This window comes from Hippopotamus amphibius, chromosome 9 (assembly GCF_030028045.1).
Source record: "Hippopotamus amphibius kiboko isolate mHipAmp2 chromosome 9, mHipAmp2.hap2, whole genome shotgun sequence".
NCBI lineage: Eukaryota > Metazoa > Chordata > Mammalia > Artiodactyla > Hippopotamidae > Hippopotamus > Hippopotamus amphibius.
The window spans coordinates 27,815,009-27,834,509 of NC_080194.1; the positions used below are offsets into that span (position 1 = coordinate 27,815,009).

At 37.8% G+C, this 19,501-nt stretch overlaps 1 protein-coding gene across 1 annotated transcript in view; it reads right to left on the minus strand.

Annotated features, from left to right (window-relative positions):
• Window positions 1–18,701, minus strand: part of C9H11orf58 (chromosome 9 C11orf58 homolog) — a 36,590-nt gene extending 17,889 nt beyond the window's left edge. Inside the window, exons 1-2 of the mRNA XM_057750198.1 lie at window positions 18,491–18,701; window positions 13,151–13,234 (exon numbers count right to left, since the gene is read on the minus strand). Of these exons, the coding sequence (XP_057606181.1) occupies window positions 13,151–13,234; window positions 18,491–18,553 (147 nt within the window). The 5' untranslated portion in view covers window positions 18,554–18,701. The remainder of the gene's footprint in view (window positions 1–13,150; window positions 13,235–18,490) is intronic.
• Window positions 18,702–19,501: the final 800 nt, after the last annotated feature.

Genomic DNA, 19,501 nt, shown 5'->3' on the forward strand with positions numbered 1-19,501 from the left:
TCCTAGGCAATTGATAATGCAGTTGTGATAAATAAAAACATTTCACCTAAGTCTCCTTTACTTCATAACATAGATACTGACTTGATAGGAAGCTTCTTGGATTAAGGAAAGTAACTAAATTTTAGATTTTAGAACATGGACTCAAAGTGGCTGAAACAAATTGGTTGATACTTTAAACTGGTAACATGGTATATGTTCCTCTGGTATATTTGTTCCTCTGGTATATCCTTCAGGATTGTTTCACTAAAGTTTTATTTTTCAAAAAATTTACCTCACATTATTGTACGTTAAGTGATCACTTGTCAGTGTTCCAGATGTTATCTTAGTTAAAACTAGTGAATGCCCTAACTTAGATGATTTTGAAGCCTGTACATCTGGTATTGTTTGACCCTTAAACTTTTACATCTCTTAGCATGGAGGATGAAGAAAGGCTGTACATTGTTACTTGAGAGTCTGTACATTTAGATCAAATTTGTATTTGTACTGTCAATATGGCAAATGAGTGAAAAAAATGTTACTACACTACTGGATTTTTTTTTTTTTTTTTTTTGATTCAGCTTGTACCTGGGCTGAAAACCTCAATTTATGTTCATGACAATAGGGATATTTTTTAATGTCTACATTCTTTCTAATAAACTGCTGGAAGTCTTCTTGGCTATCCTTTCAAGTGTCTGGTTTACTGTAATTTCATGTACTGCCATTTACTGGAATGGAGTTTTTATTTTTACTTGAGGAAGAATTTGGGAATATTCCTCTGTTTGGGAAAAAAAAAAGAGGCTTGCTGTAATGTCACAGAAAACCTTTTAAAAGCGGATTTGTTGCAGAGAATGGACTGGAGGACACGGGGTTGGGGGGGCGGGGGGTGAAGGGGAAGCTGGGACGAAGTGAGAGAGTAGCATAGACATATATATACTACCAACTGTAAAACAGATAGCTAGTGGGAAGTTGCTGTATGACAAAGGGAGATCAACTCGATGATGGGTGATACCTTAGAGGGCCGGGATGGGGAGGGTGGGGGGAGTCACGGGAGGGAGGGAATATGGGGATATGTGTATGAATACAGCTGACTGACTTTGGTGTACCTCATAAGCTGGTACAAGAGTGTAAAGCAATTGTATTCCAATAAAGAGCTTAAAAAAAACTAAAATAAAAGTGGATCTGTAACAGAAAATTGTAGATGCACTCTGCAACAGTTCGAAAAGAAAGTGTTGTGATTTGATTGAAATAAAACTAAATGTGTTCTCCTCTAACAAGACAAAACAAAAAAACACAAAACTTCCAACGGACCAAAGTCCAGGACCAGATGGCTTCACAGGGGAATTCTATGAAACATTTAGAAGATGAATTAGCACCTATCCTTCTGAAACTATTCCAAAAAACTGCAGAGGAAGGAACACTCACAAACTCATTTTATGAGGCCACCACCATGCTGATACCAAAACCAGACGAAGATAACAAAAAAAGAAAATTAAAGGCCAGTATCACTCATGAACATAGACGCAAAAATCCTGAACAAAATACCAGCAAACCAAATCCAACAATACATTAAAAAGATTGTAAACCATGATCAAATGGGATTTATCCCAGGGACGCATGGATTTTTCCATATCCACAAAAATCGATCCGTGTGATTGATACACCACATTAAATAAATTGAAGAATAAAACCCAAATGATCATCTTGTGAATCAAAAATGTGATCTGCTGTATCAGTAAACAAAGCATATTGTGGCCACCAAGCCAGCAGCCTCCAACTGTGCACCCTGAGGGGATTCGGGATGGAGAAAAGCAGGATACGGGCCCTAAACAGTTAAGATGCATATCAAAGGAATGCTTTCAATCAGTCCAGACTCCTGAATCTTCCCAGACATACAGTAGAAAAGCATTCAACTCATTAACCTGACGTTTGGTTTTCCTTAATCAACAGTTTATTTAATTAACAGTAATCTTTTGATGTTTCCACTACCTTGTTTTCGTTGCATAATGCATATATATCCTGGCTCCTCCCTTACCTCTCTGGAACAGTCCCTCAGAGAGAGCAATATGAGAGACTGACGTAAGTCCTCAGAAAATCCACCAATTAGAACATAATTCTCAAATTTTAGGTTGTGTATTTTTTTCAATCAACATTTTTGGTGACCAGGAAGGGACACAGAGCAGATGTCTCTCCTTTGCCTCAGCTCCATGAGGAACTGGGGCTCTGGTACCAGCAGAGGCCCGTTGTGCCCATCTGTCTCCTTGGACAGTCCAGACGAATCTGGGTGAGTCTCTCCTGGTTCTTGGATCTCCTGATTACTAGTTGATGATCCTGAGTTTTATGTGGCTGTGTCTAACATACATACCCGGCTCCCCAGCTGAAAGATATTGGGGAGCGTTCCCCCCTGCCAGTTGAAAGATACTATGTGCCCAGTTCAAAGACACTGGGAGAAAGTGCACACCAGCTGAAAGATACTGGGGAAATTTGACTGAAAGACAGTGGGATTTCCTCAGTTGAAAAGATACTGAGTGGTCTTGGCTGAGTGGTTAGGTTAAGAGACTGACCTGCCGTTTTCCTCAAATTGGCTACCTTAACAAGAAATCTGTTGGGTAAAGTGCACTAATAAATTTTATGACTGAGAAATTCAAGTTTAAAATGGGAAAAAGATTCTCTCAGAGAAATGAGGGGCATCAGAAAGCCAATCTCAAACTAACACTCCAGCCAGATTCATGTACATACAGAGCTCATACCTGCAAGTAAATAAAGGAAATCTTGCCCTGAAAATGACTAAATGGAGCTCCTTTATTGTATATGCACTTATGTCAGAAAAGGTTGGCTTGATAAAAGCATATTTTCAGAATTCTGATTTTAAAAAAACAAAAGCTCTTCTGGGGGAACTTGCATTCCTCCTGTGTCTCTGAGACGTAAATGTTTTACCTGACTTTCCGGCCGTGTGCGCACGCGCATGCACGCACATTGTATTTTGAGCACTTGGTCTCTGTCATCCAAAAGGTACACATATGGTGTACATTTAGCAGCCAATCGAATAGAATGAGATTCTGAGCAGGCTTTTGCTTCAATTTACCAACTCTCAGGGGCTTTTTGCCGTCTTAACCTTCGTTGCATCAGCCTATTTAATGAAGGCCTTTACTTTCTTACTATTTTGGGGAGTAAACTTTCTGGATCTGTTTAGATGGCATACTTCATGCTCTCTTGTGGGGAAGCCTCTTGTGTCTTATTGGTTTAAGTCACTATTAACATAAATCTCATTAATGGTTGGATGACGGATCCTTTAAATTGGAGAAACTTTTAAATTGGTAAATTTTTAGAGAGCTCTCATTATAAACAGGTGTTTTATTGATATCTATGGGGCAAAAAATTAAAGGTGATAAAGAAATATATAATGGTAAACCTAAGAACCTCCTTGGTTTAAAACAAACCAAAAAAACAAAACAAAACAAAAAAAAAAAACACCCCCAAACACACCTGGTTTGGGGAATCTTATTGTGGTTTCTGCTTCCCCTCAATGGATCTTACAGATGCTAATAAAAACATCAGAATAACTGGTATTAATTAGATTAACAGAAAAATAAGAAAAAAAAACTAAAGGGAAAGTCTAGAGACTCTTTCCCAACAAGGTAAATTTTTTAAAGGATCTTATCATCCCAAATAGATAAAGACATCTTGAGATAAATGATTATTTTAAAATGGGATAAATAAAATGAATGTTAATGGGATTAAAACAAAAGGTTTTGATACATTACCTAAGTTCAATGGGCCAAAAGGACACCTCCCCATCATATTGGTCCCCAACATTAAAGGACAGAAGAAAATTACACTGAGATACCTGACCAACAATTACTTGGGGCAACAGGCCAATTATTGAAGTTGAAAGGTTGACAAAAGGGCCTGAGTCGCTTGGCTCAATCCCTCACTGGGGACCCAAGAGACTTTTATTTATTTTAATTAATTAATTTATTTTATTGGCTGTGTTGGGTCTTTTTTTGCTGTGCGTGGGCTTTCTTTAGTTGCAGAGAGTGGGGGCTACTCTTCATTGTGGTGCACGGGCTCCTCATTGCCGTGGCTTCTCTTGTTGCAGAGCACAGGCTCTAGGCGCGTGGGCTTCAGTAGCTGCAGCACATGGGCTCAACAGTTGTGGCTCACCGGCTCTAAAGCGCAGGCTCAATAGTTGTGGCGCACGGGCCTGGTTGCTCCGCAGCATGTGGGATCTTCCCGGAGCAGGGATCAAATCCGTGTCCCCTGCGTTGGCAGGCAGATTCTTAACCACTGCGCCACCCAGGAAGCCCCCAAGAGACTTTTAAACAAAATAAATAAAATAGTCGGAGCATAAAAGAAAGGAAAGCTTCTAGGATTCCTTGTAAGACCAAGACTTGTTGATTGGGTCCTAATAGAAACTAATGTCAAAGGTATAAAAGTTGACAGAATTGAGATGGAAGTTTATAAAAACTGGTAGTTACGTATCTACAGAATGCTAATGTAAAAGACAATTCATAATTGCTTACTTCTTAGTATTTAGTAGAAATTAAAGTTTGGAAGAGTTGAGAATTCTAATTCAAATATGAAATTAAATCTACTAGAAATAATAAAAAAAAAAAAACTTCAGTATGCTAGAAAAGTAAGATGTGTGTTGTGAACAAAAGAAGGTATGAGGAATGGATTTGCATTTTGTTAAGGGAAAAGAAAGTAATTTTGTCCCAGAGCTAGTTGTTTCTAGATGAGAAAAGAGAAAAAATAATATGGATATAGAAAATGATGGAAGGTTTGTGGAAAAGGAAACTTGAGAAAAGAATTTTGTACATGTTCAGGACTAACTAAATTCAGATTGAATTTAATTACGTAAACGGATTTTGTTATTAAAAGTAGGCTGGTAAACGACTGGATTTGGTTCCTCTCTCTGTTGAAAGAACAAAGTTTTCTTAGAACACTGCTTTTGACAACAGATTGTATTAATTTCTTTGCCTTTAAGTGATCTATGTTTGCTTTTGAAATCTTTTGTCACTGTTAAGTATTATTTCACAGTGACCCATGATCCTATTTGACCAAGTGTTAATATTTTTGACAAACCTTCCAGGTATCAAATTCTAAAGTTCTTTTGACCTCCAGCTAACTTTGGGATGCTTCAAAGGTACCAAGACACCTCAGAAAGCAATGCCAAACTAATTAGGCTTATCGAGTGTGTTAAATTATTGTATTGGCCAAAAAGTTCCTTTGGCTTTTAAGTAAAAATAAAAGCCACATTTTTAATTTTCACCAAGAACTTTATTTTTTTAAATATTTATTTGGCTGCATCAGGTCTTTGTTGCAGCACTCAGGATCTTTAGTTGTGGCATGCAAACTCTTAGTTGCGGCATGTGGGACCTAGTTCCCTGACCAGGGATTGAATGGGAGCCCTGCATTGGCAGTACCAGGGAAGTCCTGCCAAGAACTTTATTGAAGAACATATTCACTGTTCTGTTCCACTGCCTTCTGCCATTTTTCAGGCAACTTCATAATTCCATCTTCCCAAAACTTTTTATCTTTTTGAACAAAGACCTATTCCAGTTTCCTTTTACAGTCTTTCAGGGAATTGAAATTTTTTCCACTAAGAGAATTTTGTAAAGACTGAAATAAATGGAAATCTGAAGCTGCAGTGTTTGGTGAATATGGTGGATGAATCAGCACTTCCCAGCCAAGCTGTAACAGTTTTTGCCTGGTCATCAAAGAAATATGCAGTCTTGCATTATCCTGGTGGAAGATTATGTGTTTTCTGTTGACTAATTCCAGAAGCTTTTTGGCGAGTGCTGCTTTCAGCTGATCTAATTGGGAGCAGTACTTGTTGGAATTAATCATTTGGTTTTCTTGGAAGGAGCTCATAACAGAGGACTCCCTTCCAACCCCCTCCATATACAACATCACCTTTGGAAGAAGACCCACCTTCGGTGTGGTTGATGATGGTTCATTGTGCTTGCCCCACAAGCTCTTCCGTTCCACATTATTGTACAGTATTCACTTTCCATTGCCCGCCACAATTTGTTTTAAAAAAGGAATGTTTCTGTTACATTTCAGTAGAGAATCACATGCAGAAATACGGTCAAAAAGGTTTTTTTCTCTTACCTTATGAGGAACCCAAACATCAAAGCAATTAACATAACCAAGCTGGTGCAAATGATTTTCAATGCTTGATTTGGACATTTTGAGTATGTTAGCTATCTCCCGTATGGTATAATGTTGATTGTTCTCAATTAATATCTCAATCTGATCTCTATCAACTTCAACAGTCTACCCAACTGCGGAGCATTGTCCAGCGAGAAACCTACAGCATGAAACTTTGCAAATCACTTCTGACACATTCAATCAGTCACAGCACCTTCTCCATGCACTGCACGGATCTTTTTTTGCATTTCAGTTGCATTTTTACCTTTCTTGAAATAAAGCATAAGATGCTGAAAATGTCACCTTTTCCTTCCACCTTCAACATTAAAATGGCTACACAAAAATTCACTAATTTTGATAAGTTATTTTTTTTAAACAGCACACTGATATGACAGCTGTTACAATACAATCTAACAAAATTGTTTTGAATGAAGTTAAAGACAACTAAGTGCTGCTTGAGCCAGCTTACAGAAAAACCAAACAAACTTTTTGGCCAAGCCAATGCTTGAGAAGCATTGTTAAGTATTCATGGATGAACCTTATGTTATACTGTATAGGTAAAAATCATTAATACAGATAATCCAAAATCCATACGAAATTACTAAAAATCTGGGATGCCCTGGCATAATGTTATCAATCATAATTCTAGTTATTACTTTAAATGTTGTATGTTCACAGAAATATCCAAGGTCCTTGTCAACTGCCTTGTAATCAGATTTTTAACCATGCCATTTTAAGTCCTATCATTTATAAATAATCATTGTTTAATGGTTCTATCTTCAAGAAGATTCATAAGAGGACTTTTTAACAAATATGTTTGATAACTTTTACATCATACCACTGAACTGGGTAAGAAATGACAAAACTCTAACGTAAAACCTGATGACTTCATCCAGATCAACAGGAATTACATGGGACTGAATGAACTTATGATTTATAACTTTATGACTTTTGGGGGGAAATATATTGGCTTTTCTTGTTTTCCAGGAACACTTTTCCTTTACTACGCTATGACCTACAAGTTGATCAAGTATTCCTTTATTAACAAAAATAAAACATTTTTTCCTCTCTACCTGACCCTTCCATATCTGGCTTCTCCAGCTGGTTCTTCTGTGGACTTGATGGTTTACTGTGACCAGATTACAACTAGCTATACTAATCACTGTTTTGTTTTCTTTGTTCCCAAATTATTTATGCTCTGTGTCTCTGTCCGCTGTACTATGACCTTATTAATGTCACTAACTATATCCTGTCTAGTTTATAAGATTGTCTCTTGCATTACCCAATGTGTAACCAGGACTCAAAAAAATAATGGCTAAAGGTCTTGAGACAGTTGATAATTCACACACACACACAAATATATGTATATTAAAAACTCTAGACAAGATAATTATTAATAGTACAACTCAGTATGGAAAGAGGCAATAGTAGAAAACATTTTCTGGACCATAATAGACTAGTAAAATAGGTGATGCAGAGAATTTTAGATTATTAACAAGGCCTAATTCAAAAATTTGACACATTGAGTGGTCTATCAACAGAATCTCTGCCTATCTAGGAATGAGCCTTCCTAGCACCGTGGGACAAAATTGGTCATGAAATGCTTCCCAAACATTGGTTGAATTTATGATCAAGGGGAAGCACTGTGAATGAAAAATGTTGCCGTATCTGTAAACAAAGGATGTTGTAGCCATCAAGCCAGCAGCCACTGCAGCTACACCCAACCACATACCCTGTGGGGATTCACAATGGAGAAAAGCAGGATACTGGCCCTAGACAATTAAGGTGCATGTCAATGAGTCCAAACTCTTGCATCTTCCCACATATAGAAAAGCATTAAATTCATTAACTTGACACATCTGACTTCCCTTAATTAACAGTTTCTTTAACTAACAGTAATCTTTTGATGTTCCAACTATCTGGTTTTTGTTGCAAAACTCCTGTACATCCTGGTTCCTCCTTTACTCTTTGGAGCAGTCCCTCAGAGCAATATGAGACGCTGTCTTCTGGGCTTAAGCCCTCAGAAAATCCGTCGAATAATACACAATTCTCACCTTTTAGGTTCTAAATTTTTTTTGAGTTGATAATAGATGCAGGAATAGCTTTTGATGAAATTCAACAGCCATTTTTGATAAAAACTCTTCAGAAAGTGGGCACAGAGGGAACCTACCTCAACATAATAGAGGCCATATATGAGAAACCCAAAGCTAACATCATACTCAATGGTGAAAAGCTGAAAGCATTCCCTCTAAGATCAGGAACAAGAGACATTGTGGTCCACTCTTGCCACTTTTATTCAGCATAGTATTGGAAATCCCAGCCACAGGAATCAGACAAGAAAAAGAAATAAAAAGAACCCAAACTGGAAAGGAAGTAGTAAAACTGTCACTGTTTGCAGATGACATGATACTATACATAGAAAATCTTAAAGACATCACCAGAAAACTACTAGAGCTCATCAATGAATTGGGTAAAGTTGCAGGATACAAAATTAATATACAGAAATTGGTTGCATTTCTATACACTAACAATGAAATATGAGGAAGAGAAATTAAAGAAACAATCGCATTTACCATCACATCAGAAAGAATAAAATACCTAGGAATGAACCTACCTAAGAAGGCAAAAGAACTGTACTGTGAAAACTACAAGATGCTAACAGAAGATGCTAACAGAAGAAACTGAAGACGATATAAACAGACGGAAAGATACACCATGTTCTTGAATTGCAAGAATCCATATTGTTAAAGTGACTATACTTCCTAAGGCCATCTACAGATTCAATGCAATCTCTATCTAATCACCAATGGCATTTTTCGCAGAACTACAACAAATCATTTTAAAATTTGTATGGCCCCAAATAGCCAGAACAATTTTGAGGAAGAACAGAGCTGGAGGAATCATACTCCCTGACTTCAGACTATACTACAAAGCTACAGTAATCAAAACTGTATGGTAGGACTTCCCTGGTGGCACAGTGGTTAAGAATCTGCCTGAAGCCCTTGTTTTGGGAAGATTCAACATGCTGCGGAGCAACTGAGCCCATGCGCCACGACTACTGAGCCCACATGTCATAACTACTGAAGTCCGCATGCTCTAGGGCCCGTGCTCCACAACAAGAGAAGCCACCACAATAAGAAAACTGTGCACTGCAACAAAGAGTAGCCCCCGTTCGCTGCAACTAGAGAAAGCCCGTGTGCAGCAATGAAGACCCAATACAGCCAAAAATAAATTGAAAAAACAAAAAAACCCCCCAAAACTGTATGGTACTGGCACAAAAACAAAGCTCAATGGAAAATGATAGAAAGCCCAGAAATAATCCCATGCACTTATGGTCAATTAATCTATGATAAAAGAGGCAAGAATATACAATAGAGAAAAGACAGTCTCTTCAATAAGTGGTGCTTGGAAAACTGGACAACTACATGCATAAGAATGAAATTACAAAATTCTCTAACACCATATACAAACATAAACTCAAAAACTCAAAATGCATTAAAGACATAAACGTAAGACCATATACTATAAAACTCCTAGAGGAAAACAGACTAAAAACTCTTTGACAAAACTCACAGCATTATTTTTTTTGGATTTGTCTCTCAGGGTAAGGGAAATAAAATAAAAATAAACAAATGAGACCTAATTGAACTTAAAAGCTATTGCACAGCAAAGGAAACCATAAGCAAAATAAAAAGACAACCTATGGAATGGGAGAAAACATTTGCAAATGATGCAACCAACAAGGCATTAATTTCCAAAATATAAAAATAGCTCATACAGCTCAATAACAAAAACAAAACAAAAAAACACCGAACTCAATCAACATACAGGCAGACGACCTAAAAAGACATTTCTCCAAAGAAGACATACAGATGGCCAACAGGCACATGCAATGATGCTCAACATCATTAATTATTAGAGAAATGCAAATCAAAAGTACAAGGCGGTATCACCTCACACTGGTCAGAATGGTCATCATCAAAAAGTCTACAAATAATAAATGTTAGAAGGGGTGCGGAGAAAAAGGATCCCTCCTATGCTGTTGGTGGGAATGTAAACTGGTACAGCCACAATGGAGAACAGTATGAAGGTTCCTTAAACAACTAAAAACAGAGTTACCATATGATCCAGCAATCCCTCTCCTGGGCATATTTCCAAAGAAAACTAACTCAGAAAGATACAGGCACCGGGGTGTTCACAGCAGCAGTATTTACAACTGGCAAGACATGGAAGCAACCTAAACATCCATCAACAGATGAATGGTTAAAGAATTGATACATATATAATGGGATACTACTCAGCCATAAAAAGGAATGAAATAAGGCCATTTGCAGCAACATGAATGGATCTAGAGATTATCATACTAATTGAAGTCAGAGACAAATACTGTATCACCTATAAATGAAACCTAAAATATACGATACAAATGAACTTACTTACAAAACAGAAACAGACTCACAGACATAGAAAACAAATTTATGATTACCAAAGGGGAAAGGGGGTGGGAGGCATAAATTTGGAATTTTGGATTAACAGACTACTATACATATAATAGACAAACAAGGTCCTACTGTATGGCACAGGGAACTATACTCAAGATCTTATAATAAACTATAACAGGAAAGAATCTGAAAAAGAATAGAGAGAGAGATATATATGTATAACTGAATCACTTTGCTGTATATCTGAAACTAACATAGCATTATAAGTCAACTATACTTCAAAAAAAAAAAAAAAAAGAAGAGTGCTTCCCTGGTGGTGCAGTGGTTAACAATCTGCCTGTCAATGCAGGGGACATGGATTCTATCCCTGGACAAGCTGCAGAGCAACTAAGCCTGTGTGCCACAACTACTGAGCCTGAGGTCTAGAGCCTGCGAGCCACAACTATTGAGCCCACATGCCACAACTACTGAGGCTCATGCACCTGGAGCCTGTACTCTGCAACAAGAGAAGCCACTGCACTGAGAAGCCCACGCACAATGAAGAGTAGCCCCCACCTGCTGCAATTAAAGAAAAGCCTATGTGCAGCAAGACCCAACACAACCAAAAATAAATTAATTTTAAAAAAGATTAAAAAAAACACCAACTGAAAAAAAAAACTGTTCACTAAAATACAATGAAAGTGAGATTAAATGTGCCTTTGCAAAGCAATCCTAACCAATCATCTGTGACGATATACAGTAAATAACAAATCATTCTATTGTTAAATCATGACGAATTTTCCATAACCAAAGGTGATACTCCTGAAAAGCCTTCAAGACAAACAATTGCCCTATATGTTATTTGCACAAAAGCAAATCAATAATTCAGTAGGTTGCTCCTTTTAAATTGCAGATGTCATCTCATAACAAGATCTGAACATACATAATGGCACAGAGTTATTCTAAGATGACAGTATTGCACTGGTCTATCATACTTTCTCAGTTGGTTCTCCCTTTGACCAATAAAACACTCAGCGTAGCTGGCTAGGATTAGGAATGTGCTCTGAGGCCACAAAACAGTATAAATCTAAACAGCCCATATAAAAGATCAAAGCTATGATCTTTGCCCTTGCTAGCAAAGAATTTGATGTATACTATGCCCATTTATTGGTAGCCAAATGTTTTTTTTAAATTGTTCAATCTGTTCTCCATCTCCCCACCCCTGTTTTATTGAGATATAATTGACCACTGGTAGCTAAATTTCATACATTTTATGTTACGGTGTTCTTCCTAGGTACTTAAAGAAATTTGATTCTACTAGGTTGAGTATACCCCTTAAAACTATTACTTTATATATCCTTAGTAAACCTATTATTTGCATAAATCAAAAGAAACTTCATACTACTTTCTATGACAAATCACAATTTATTAGGAAATCTGGATTAATGTGGTATTATACAAATGCTTTCTTTGTATAGGTCTTAACACCTTACATGATCTCTCCCTATGCCCAACTCCACTGTTCTAGTTTGGCTAACTCTTAATACCCTCAGGTTCAGATCAATTCTATTTCTGAGAAGCTTTCTTGTGCTGCTAAGCCAGAGTTAACTTCCTCTCTCTGTTGATTCCACAGTATGGCATGCATAGCTCTTCCACAGCAATTATAATTCTATACTTTTATTATCTGGTTTCCCCCAGCACACGATGGCCCCAAACGTGTGTTACTGATCTATGTGACCCCTCACCCCCAACCCAAGGACCTAGTGCAGTCAACAGCTGTTGGTAAAATGCACGAATGCACTCTCATACAAATAACAAAAACAAAGGACAGAATTTCTCTCTTTTTTTTTTTCATAATTTCTTTTTAAAAGAGCTTAAAAGAGGTGGGGGGGACTCGAGGGGGGGGAGTCAAGGAAGGGAGGGAATACGGGGATATGTGTATAAAAACAGATGATTGAACCTGGTGTACCCCCCCCCCCCCAAAAATAAATAAATAAATAAAGAGCTTAAAAGAGAAGAAAGTTTTCCTTTTTCTTCCACATCAGGTTTGCAGAAAGACTACTGGGAAAATGTTAGGAAAATAAGTGTACTTGCTTACAAAAATAAGTAAATAAATCAGTGTTTAGAGATCACTGTATTTGCATGTAAAAATTGCTAGGAACAAGAGTTTTCTTCCAGCAGGTGATGCTTTCCTGGCACCTATATTTTATATCTTCTATTATGTTAATCAAACTGAACAAGATTTTAAAATATACTGAACGTTTTTAAAATTAAGGTTTTGATAAAGGCTATTTCCCTTGGCTATTATTTCAAGGACTGTAAGGACATATAAAATATGAAAGACTTAACAAATGGTCTGCCCAAAAATACCTTGTATCAAATTATCAGGCTAACAGATCAGGCTAACAGATCACCACCCAGTGGCACTGAGAGTCCTAGAAGAGGCTCAGTTAGGTCAGCTATATTTCCAAAAGCCTAAAGCAATCATGCAGCACAGTAAAATGGGATGCAAGTGTATTCATTCCTTCTCACTTAAAATACATAAAAAAAGGACATAATTTTCACAGAAAAGATAAAAATGTGTTCTGCCTGATGCTTACCTTTCCTGCTCCCATAAGTCTTAAGAACTTTTGTTTTCTTTCTTCATTACCTAAGTCAGCTGCCTCCCAATTGCTAGATCCAAGCTGGAAAAGAAATTGGCCAATTAATCTTTTGCATAATAATAAATATTAAAAAATTTACAGTCGACCAGTAAATCCCAAGTTCTTTCCCCCTGTCAGTTTTCACTATAAACTGGACTCACTCTTGCTTAGGAAGTTAAGCATATGCATAATATTTGAATTAGAATACACTCCTTTTGTGTTACCTTAAGGCAAAGCCCTTTAGTTCTTCTGTAGCCAGAGATCTGGTGTTCAAAAGTTTACACTTATAAGAATTACCTCGAGGGACTTCCCTGGTGGTCCAGTGGTAAAGAATCAGTCCTGCAATGCAGGGGATGCAGGTTTGATCCATGGTTAGGCAATTAAGCCCTCACGCCACAACTACTGAGCCCATGTGCCTGAACTGGAAAGCCCACATGTGGCAACCTACAGAGCCCATGCTCTCTGGAGTCCATGCACCACAACTACAGAGCTCATGTACCCTGGAGCCCATACACCACAACCTAGAGAAGAGAAAATCTGCATGCCACAACTAGAGAGAAGCCCATGCGCCACAGCGAAGAGTCTGCATCCTGCAGTGAAGATCCTGCGCAACTCAACTAAGACCTGACACAGCCAAAATAAATAAATAAATAAAATATTTAAAAAAAAAAAAAAAAGAATTACCTGAAGGGCTGGTTAAAACACAGACTGCTGAGCTATGCCTCAAGAGTTTCAGATTTAGTAGCTCTGGGGTGGGGCTGAAGAATTTATTTCACTTCTAACAAATTCCCAAGAGATGCTGATGCTGCTGATGCAGGGGAACATACTTTGAGACCTACTGCCTTAGAGCCTTGCAGGGCCCTATGGTACCTAACACTTTGAACCCAGGAGGCTGCCACAGCTGTTAGCTGAAGTTAAAAACTCTAGCTACAGTCATATTCTAAAGAAGAGTAATAACATCAGAGTCATCTGGACCCAATTTTAGTTTCTTTTTTGAACAGTTTCTGTTATTTGTAAGGACTGATGTGTTATGACTTTTATTCTTTCTTAAAGGTCTCCCAAAGAACAATAAGAAAATCTACTAATTTTTTTAAAAAAGAATAGAATAAAACTCATTCTACCTTGTAATTATCAAATGGGTCTACTGAACCCTTTTATAAATCTAAGAAATATTATAGAATCCTAGCAATATTTTCCCTACATCTTGAAACAAATGTTAAGAATTATTTCATTATAATTTCCTACATCTTGAAACAAATGTAAGAATTATTTCATTATAATTCATTAATTATTCCTGATTATGCTAAAAATGAGTAAAATAATAATATAGAAAAGTGGTAGAAAAGTTTTCTCATCGTATTGTCCAAAGCACTGCATCATCTTTTAAGACAACATTACCCCTCTGCTGTACGCTTCTGGTTTTCTTTGGACACAACTGAAAACTTTACATTTCTACCCATGATGGCAACCAAGTAAAAAACCAAAAACTGACAGGAGGCATTTCACAATTATTAGACGAGAAAGAAGTTGAATGCAAAATGACAGGTAGTATATTCCAACAATAATGGCAAACTTAATTGCAAAAATCTTAAACTATGAATTTTTGGATGATGAAATACTAGATAACTTTTCTCAGCCCAGGAGTCAATGAGAGACAAAGAAAAAAGACAAAAAAAGAAATATGATACTCTCATCTAGAAAGCCATTCAACAGGAAGAACTTCATCTTGCAATATTCTGCCATATTGCAACAACAGCCTGGACCATCCATTTTTCTAAAGAGATATGTGACTATTTAATTCCATCTTTTATGATACGTGTATACCAAAATTTACTTGATATGGTTTGTAAGCGGACAAATACTGAGAGCAGGTGACTCGAAAGAATATAGAAATGAAAACATTCATTGGATTGATCGTTCTAATTGAGTTTATAATCTAAAAAAGAAAATGTTTTGCAGTTATAGAGCAAAAAAGACAACCCCTGCTTCTGACACAAAACTATGAGCAACGAAAACATTTCAAAAAAATTCAACTATCATATTTTGATGATGCAAAGGCAACTAAAATAAAGCTAAAATCTATTAGAAATAGATTCGAAGTCTGAAATCATATGTTTCAGTTCCACACATGACAACTGAGAAGCAGTTAGCTATATTCAGAGAATGCTAAACATTTTGGGGGGGGGGGTGTGTGTGTGTGTGTGTATATATATATATATATATATATACAGTGAAAAATCAAGAACACTTGGTTTGCTATGGTTAAGTTCACATCAGAATTTCTAATAAAGTTATTTTTACTATCCTTTTATTCTTACTTTTGAAAATTATTCACAAAAGACTAACAGAATAATACATATATAAAACAATGATGACCATCCATACTGGACACCCACTTATGGTTCTTCTAAATTCCTTTTCGTGGCATACTCTCATGATTTTGGCTACCTAAGTTCCAAATCTCTACTTCTTTCCATCTGACAGCTCATATTTTTCATAGACTAGTTAGTTCTTAACTATTTCTGGCTCAGTATAGTTTAAAAAAAAGAGAGAGAGAGAAAAGAAAAAACAAAGCACTAGTGAAGCTTAAGTTCTGATTCTCACTAAATCACTATTGCCTGGACCTGGCATTTAACTTCTTAGTTTTAATTCTTCATCTGCAGAAAGAGGCTTTTTGTCTTAAACCTCAGTTTGTCCTAACACCTGAGAGTTGTATAGTGTTTTACAACCAACAAATCACTTTTCATTTACATTCTCTCAAGAGTCCATTTAATAAATAAGGACACTGAAGCAAAGAGGCTAAATAACTTGCTTCCATTCTCTGACCTTAAGTCCTCTGCTCATACTGTACATAAGCAAATGAGACAGGATATACAGAAGCAGTTTATGAACTACAGTTATCAAATATGTAGAATTAATTTAAAACTGTCTAAAAACCAAAAATTTCCCAAACCTCTTATTAAAAGAGCAAATATCTTCAATGCCTTTACAAAAATAACCTATCATCTACAACTTACAATCTTAATTTTTAAAAAAAATCACAAAGTCCTTCTAGTTCTTCTTTTCAGGCCTTAGCATACAGTAGCAAGTACCTTGCTCAAGTGCTACATTCTGAAAAGCACAGGGGTGCCTGATACATTCTTAGACATTCTCTACCAGTTACTAAAATTAACCTCTCCATTCCTCCTACTTCCTGAGAGCTTTCATTTCTCCACTTCAATCAAACCAATGAAACTATTTTTAAGTTGGCCTCATTCTTAATACCTCTATTATAGAACAGCAATCAATTTACCTCCTCCTCAGTACATGCTGTAGTAACTCTTAAAATTTGTTTCTACCATTGTCAGCATTTTCCTAGAACTGGATTCCATGATATGTTACCCCCAGTAAACATGTGAGGTCAGTGGGCAATGAAAATTTTGATTATCTTTTACGTGCAGAGGTTCAGCAGAAATTGTTGACCAACTACACATTATAATTAGTTGATTTCCTAAACTCAGACATATATTTTAAAATTTTAAATATATATTATTCTTTTTTTTTTTATATATTATTCTTAAAATAGTAAAAACACAAGCACTTAAAGATAACTCCCAATTACCAACAAAAATAAAAATAACGTTAAAGAAATTGGTTAAAAAAATCACTGTCAGGGGACAAGCTACTACTGTATTACACTATAATATACAACTAGCAACATAATCATTTTTAGATAATGTGTAACGGTCTTAGGGCCTAATCTTGAATTGTAATTGTAACCATCTCTTTCAAAGAGAATGCTTACAGGATTGGAAAAGGTCTTAAGGGTCACCTAGTTTAAACTGATCCATCAAAAGCTGTAGAGATTTAATTACTTAATCCCTTTAACTTTGTTAAATTACCTAATATTACCAAGAGTTTTCTGTTAAAAGATTACTTCTTTGATTCTAGCAAAACAGGTGCCTGACATTCTAGCAATCAAGTCACAGTTAAATACCAGGAGGAAAACAACGTAGTTTTTTAAATGGCACCCAGGTTACCCAAAAGCCTAGATAAATTCCTGATAAGTACTGGCTTACCACATCAACAAGAAAAGATCTCAAAGCCAGTTGTAGGGAGGAAGGGCAGGCATGAATAAATCTCACTATATAAATATATTCATCCCCAAATCTTTCCTGACTACTAATCTTTCTGCAGAGCTAAAATCAATTTCTGTAAAGAGCCTTACTATTCTGGATCTAACTCCACCACTTACCCAAAGAGGGATGGATTTTAACGTCATGTCATTTGCTACAAATGATGCACTAACAGTGTTCACTGAGCCTTCTATGGTTCGCAAAGTAAACGAAAAGCACTGAACTGCACCATAAAAAATAAAGAACTCTACACATTCAGAAATTGATAGCACTTTAAATAACCGAAAGAAAACCAGACGTCCTCCCCTCATCATCCTTAACTATGGCCTCTTCATCCTCCTCCCGCCCCCCATTTTCCCCATCAACATTTCCGTGGCATTTATCCATTGTATGAAGGATCTAGTTTTACGTTTACTGGTTACTGCAGTGTCCATGACACCGCGCTAGGAGCTAGTACAAATACACAAGAGGTCTAGGATAAACACCACAGTTATTCATCTTTTTATTCCCGACACCTGGCACAGCAATAAATATTTAATGATTTACTTAAAGGAATGAATGGCTTGCTACCTAAACTGACAACTGTGGGGGTAGGGAAGAGAGGTACCTGACATCAAAACGGGCTCCTACCTCTCAACGTCTTGGGCCTCAGCACGGTGCGCCAGTACCAAATTATTTCCCTTGTACAATTTTTCCGTTCAATATTTTCTTGGTTTACTCTTAATAGTTAACTCTTAACAGTACATTGCAAAAATAATCCCGGCCAGAAAAACCTCTGCAAATTTGCACGAACACCTTGACTTTATCACAGGAGCATTTTAAGCCTAAAACAAGGAGGATCTTGCCGTTTCTATTCTAAATAGAGAGGCCCCATAAAAAAGCTTCATCAGCTCCAAAATAGGCAAACGTGGTCCCTTGACTAAGCTCTTTCACTTCTCGGACCATTCAGGATTTCCTTCCTCTACTCCCCTTCCTACGCAGGCCTCCGGTTCTTAGCGTGTGGACCTCTTACATTCCAACCCAAATTAAGAAAAGGGGACATTTCCCATTCTTCTCGGTCCTCCTCCTCGGCCCTCCCACTTCAGGTCACCCTAGGCGCTTCCTTCGCTTTCATCCACCCTTCCCGGCCTACCCCAACCTTTAGTAGGCCTCAACCCTCCACCACTCCGCCATTGTTATTTACATCGTCGGCTGGGGAGGCTGAACGCTTCACCCCGTGCGGATGGGACTCTCTGGCAGCACACATCGTTGCGGAGACCCCAATGGTAAATGCCGAACCCACTCGCCGTTCTCCTCAGCCGCGGCGCCAGCAGTCTGCTGTCTGCCACCGGCCCAAGCAGCGCCACTACACAAGGCAGAGCCCCTCCGGGCCTTCTCCGCCACAGTCGTCACAGCCGCGGGCGCTCGCCACCCCGAAGCGCTCTGGGAGTTGTAGTTTTCTGGCTCACCACATACCGCCTGAACAAAGGAGATAGAGGGGTGACTAAAACTACAATTCCCAAGAAGCCCAGCGGCGCAGCTCGCGCTGTGCGGCGGGAGTGCCCTCCGAGGCTCCACCTTCCTCGGCTGTTGGAGGGAGCTTTCCCGCGGATGGGTATGGCGGTGAGCGTTCGGCCCTAGTTTCGTCGCTACGGAAAGAGCCTTAGCCTGGGTTTTCGTATTTCACTGTGAGACGCTACCCCATTGACAAATGCCTTCGTTATAGTTAAGCACCTAGGTTTAAGTGTAATGTTTGAGGCTTACTGAGTCCTCACGAGTACCCTCACGAGTACCCTCACTCCGAGACAAAAACCTTTCAGAAAAAAACATGGCTCCTACTGTTTCCCCGGTGGTGTACTCTATTGCTCGTAGGTGATTTCTAAATCCGTGAGACAGCTTTTAGAAAACTCCCAACAAACATTTTCCCGCTTTCTCATCCTCATTGAAATCAGTTCAGTATTGGTGTTAAATGCCAGTTAATAGGCCATTATTGAAACTAGGGTCCACCTGAGGGAATTCTGTAAGCTTTCCACGCGGCTTTATGTGAAGTGGGAGTGACCCTCTTCAACCTGGCTGCTGGTATATAGGCTTTGTACTTTGGGGGCCTTCGCAACGTGAAGTCCATCTCTGCGAAAAAGCCCTGTATCTTTTTCTTTTCCTTTTAAGAAATATTTACTTTAAAAAAAGTTTAGGTGAAATTCACATAATATAAAAT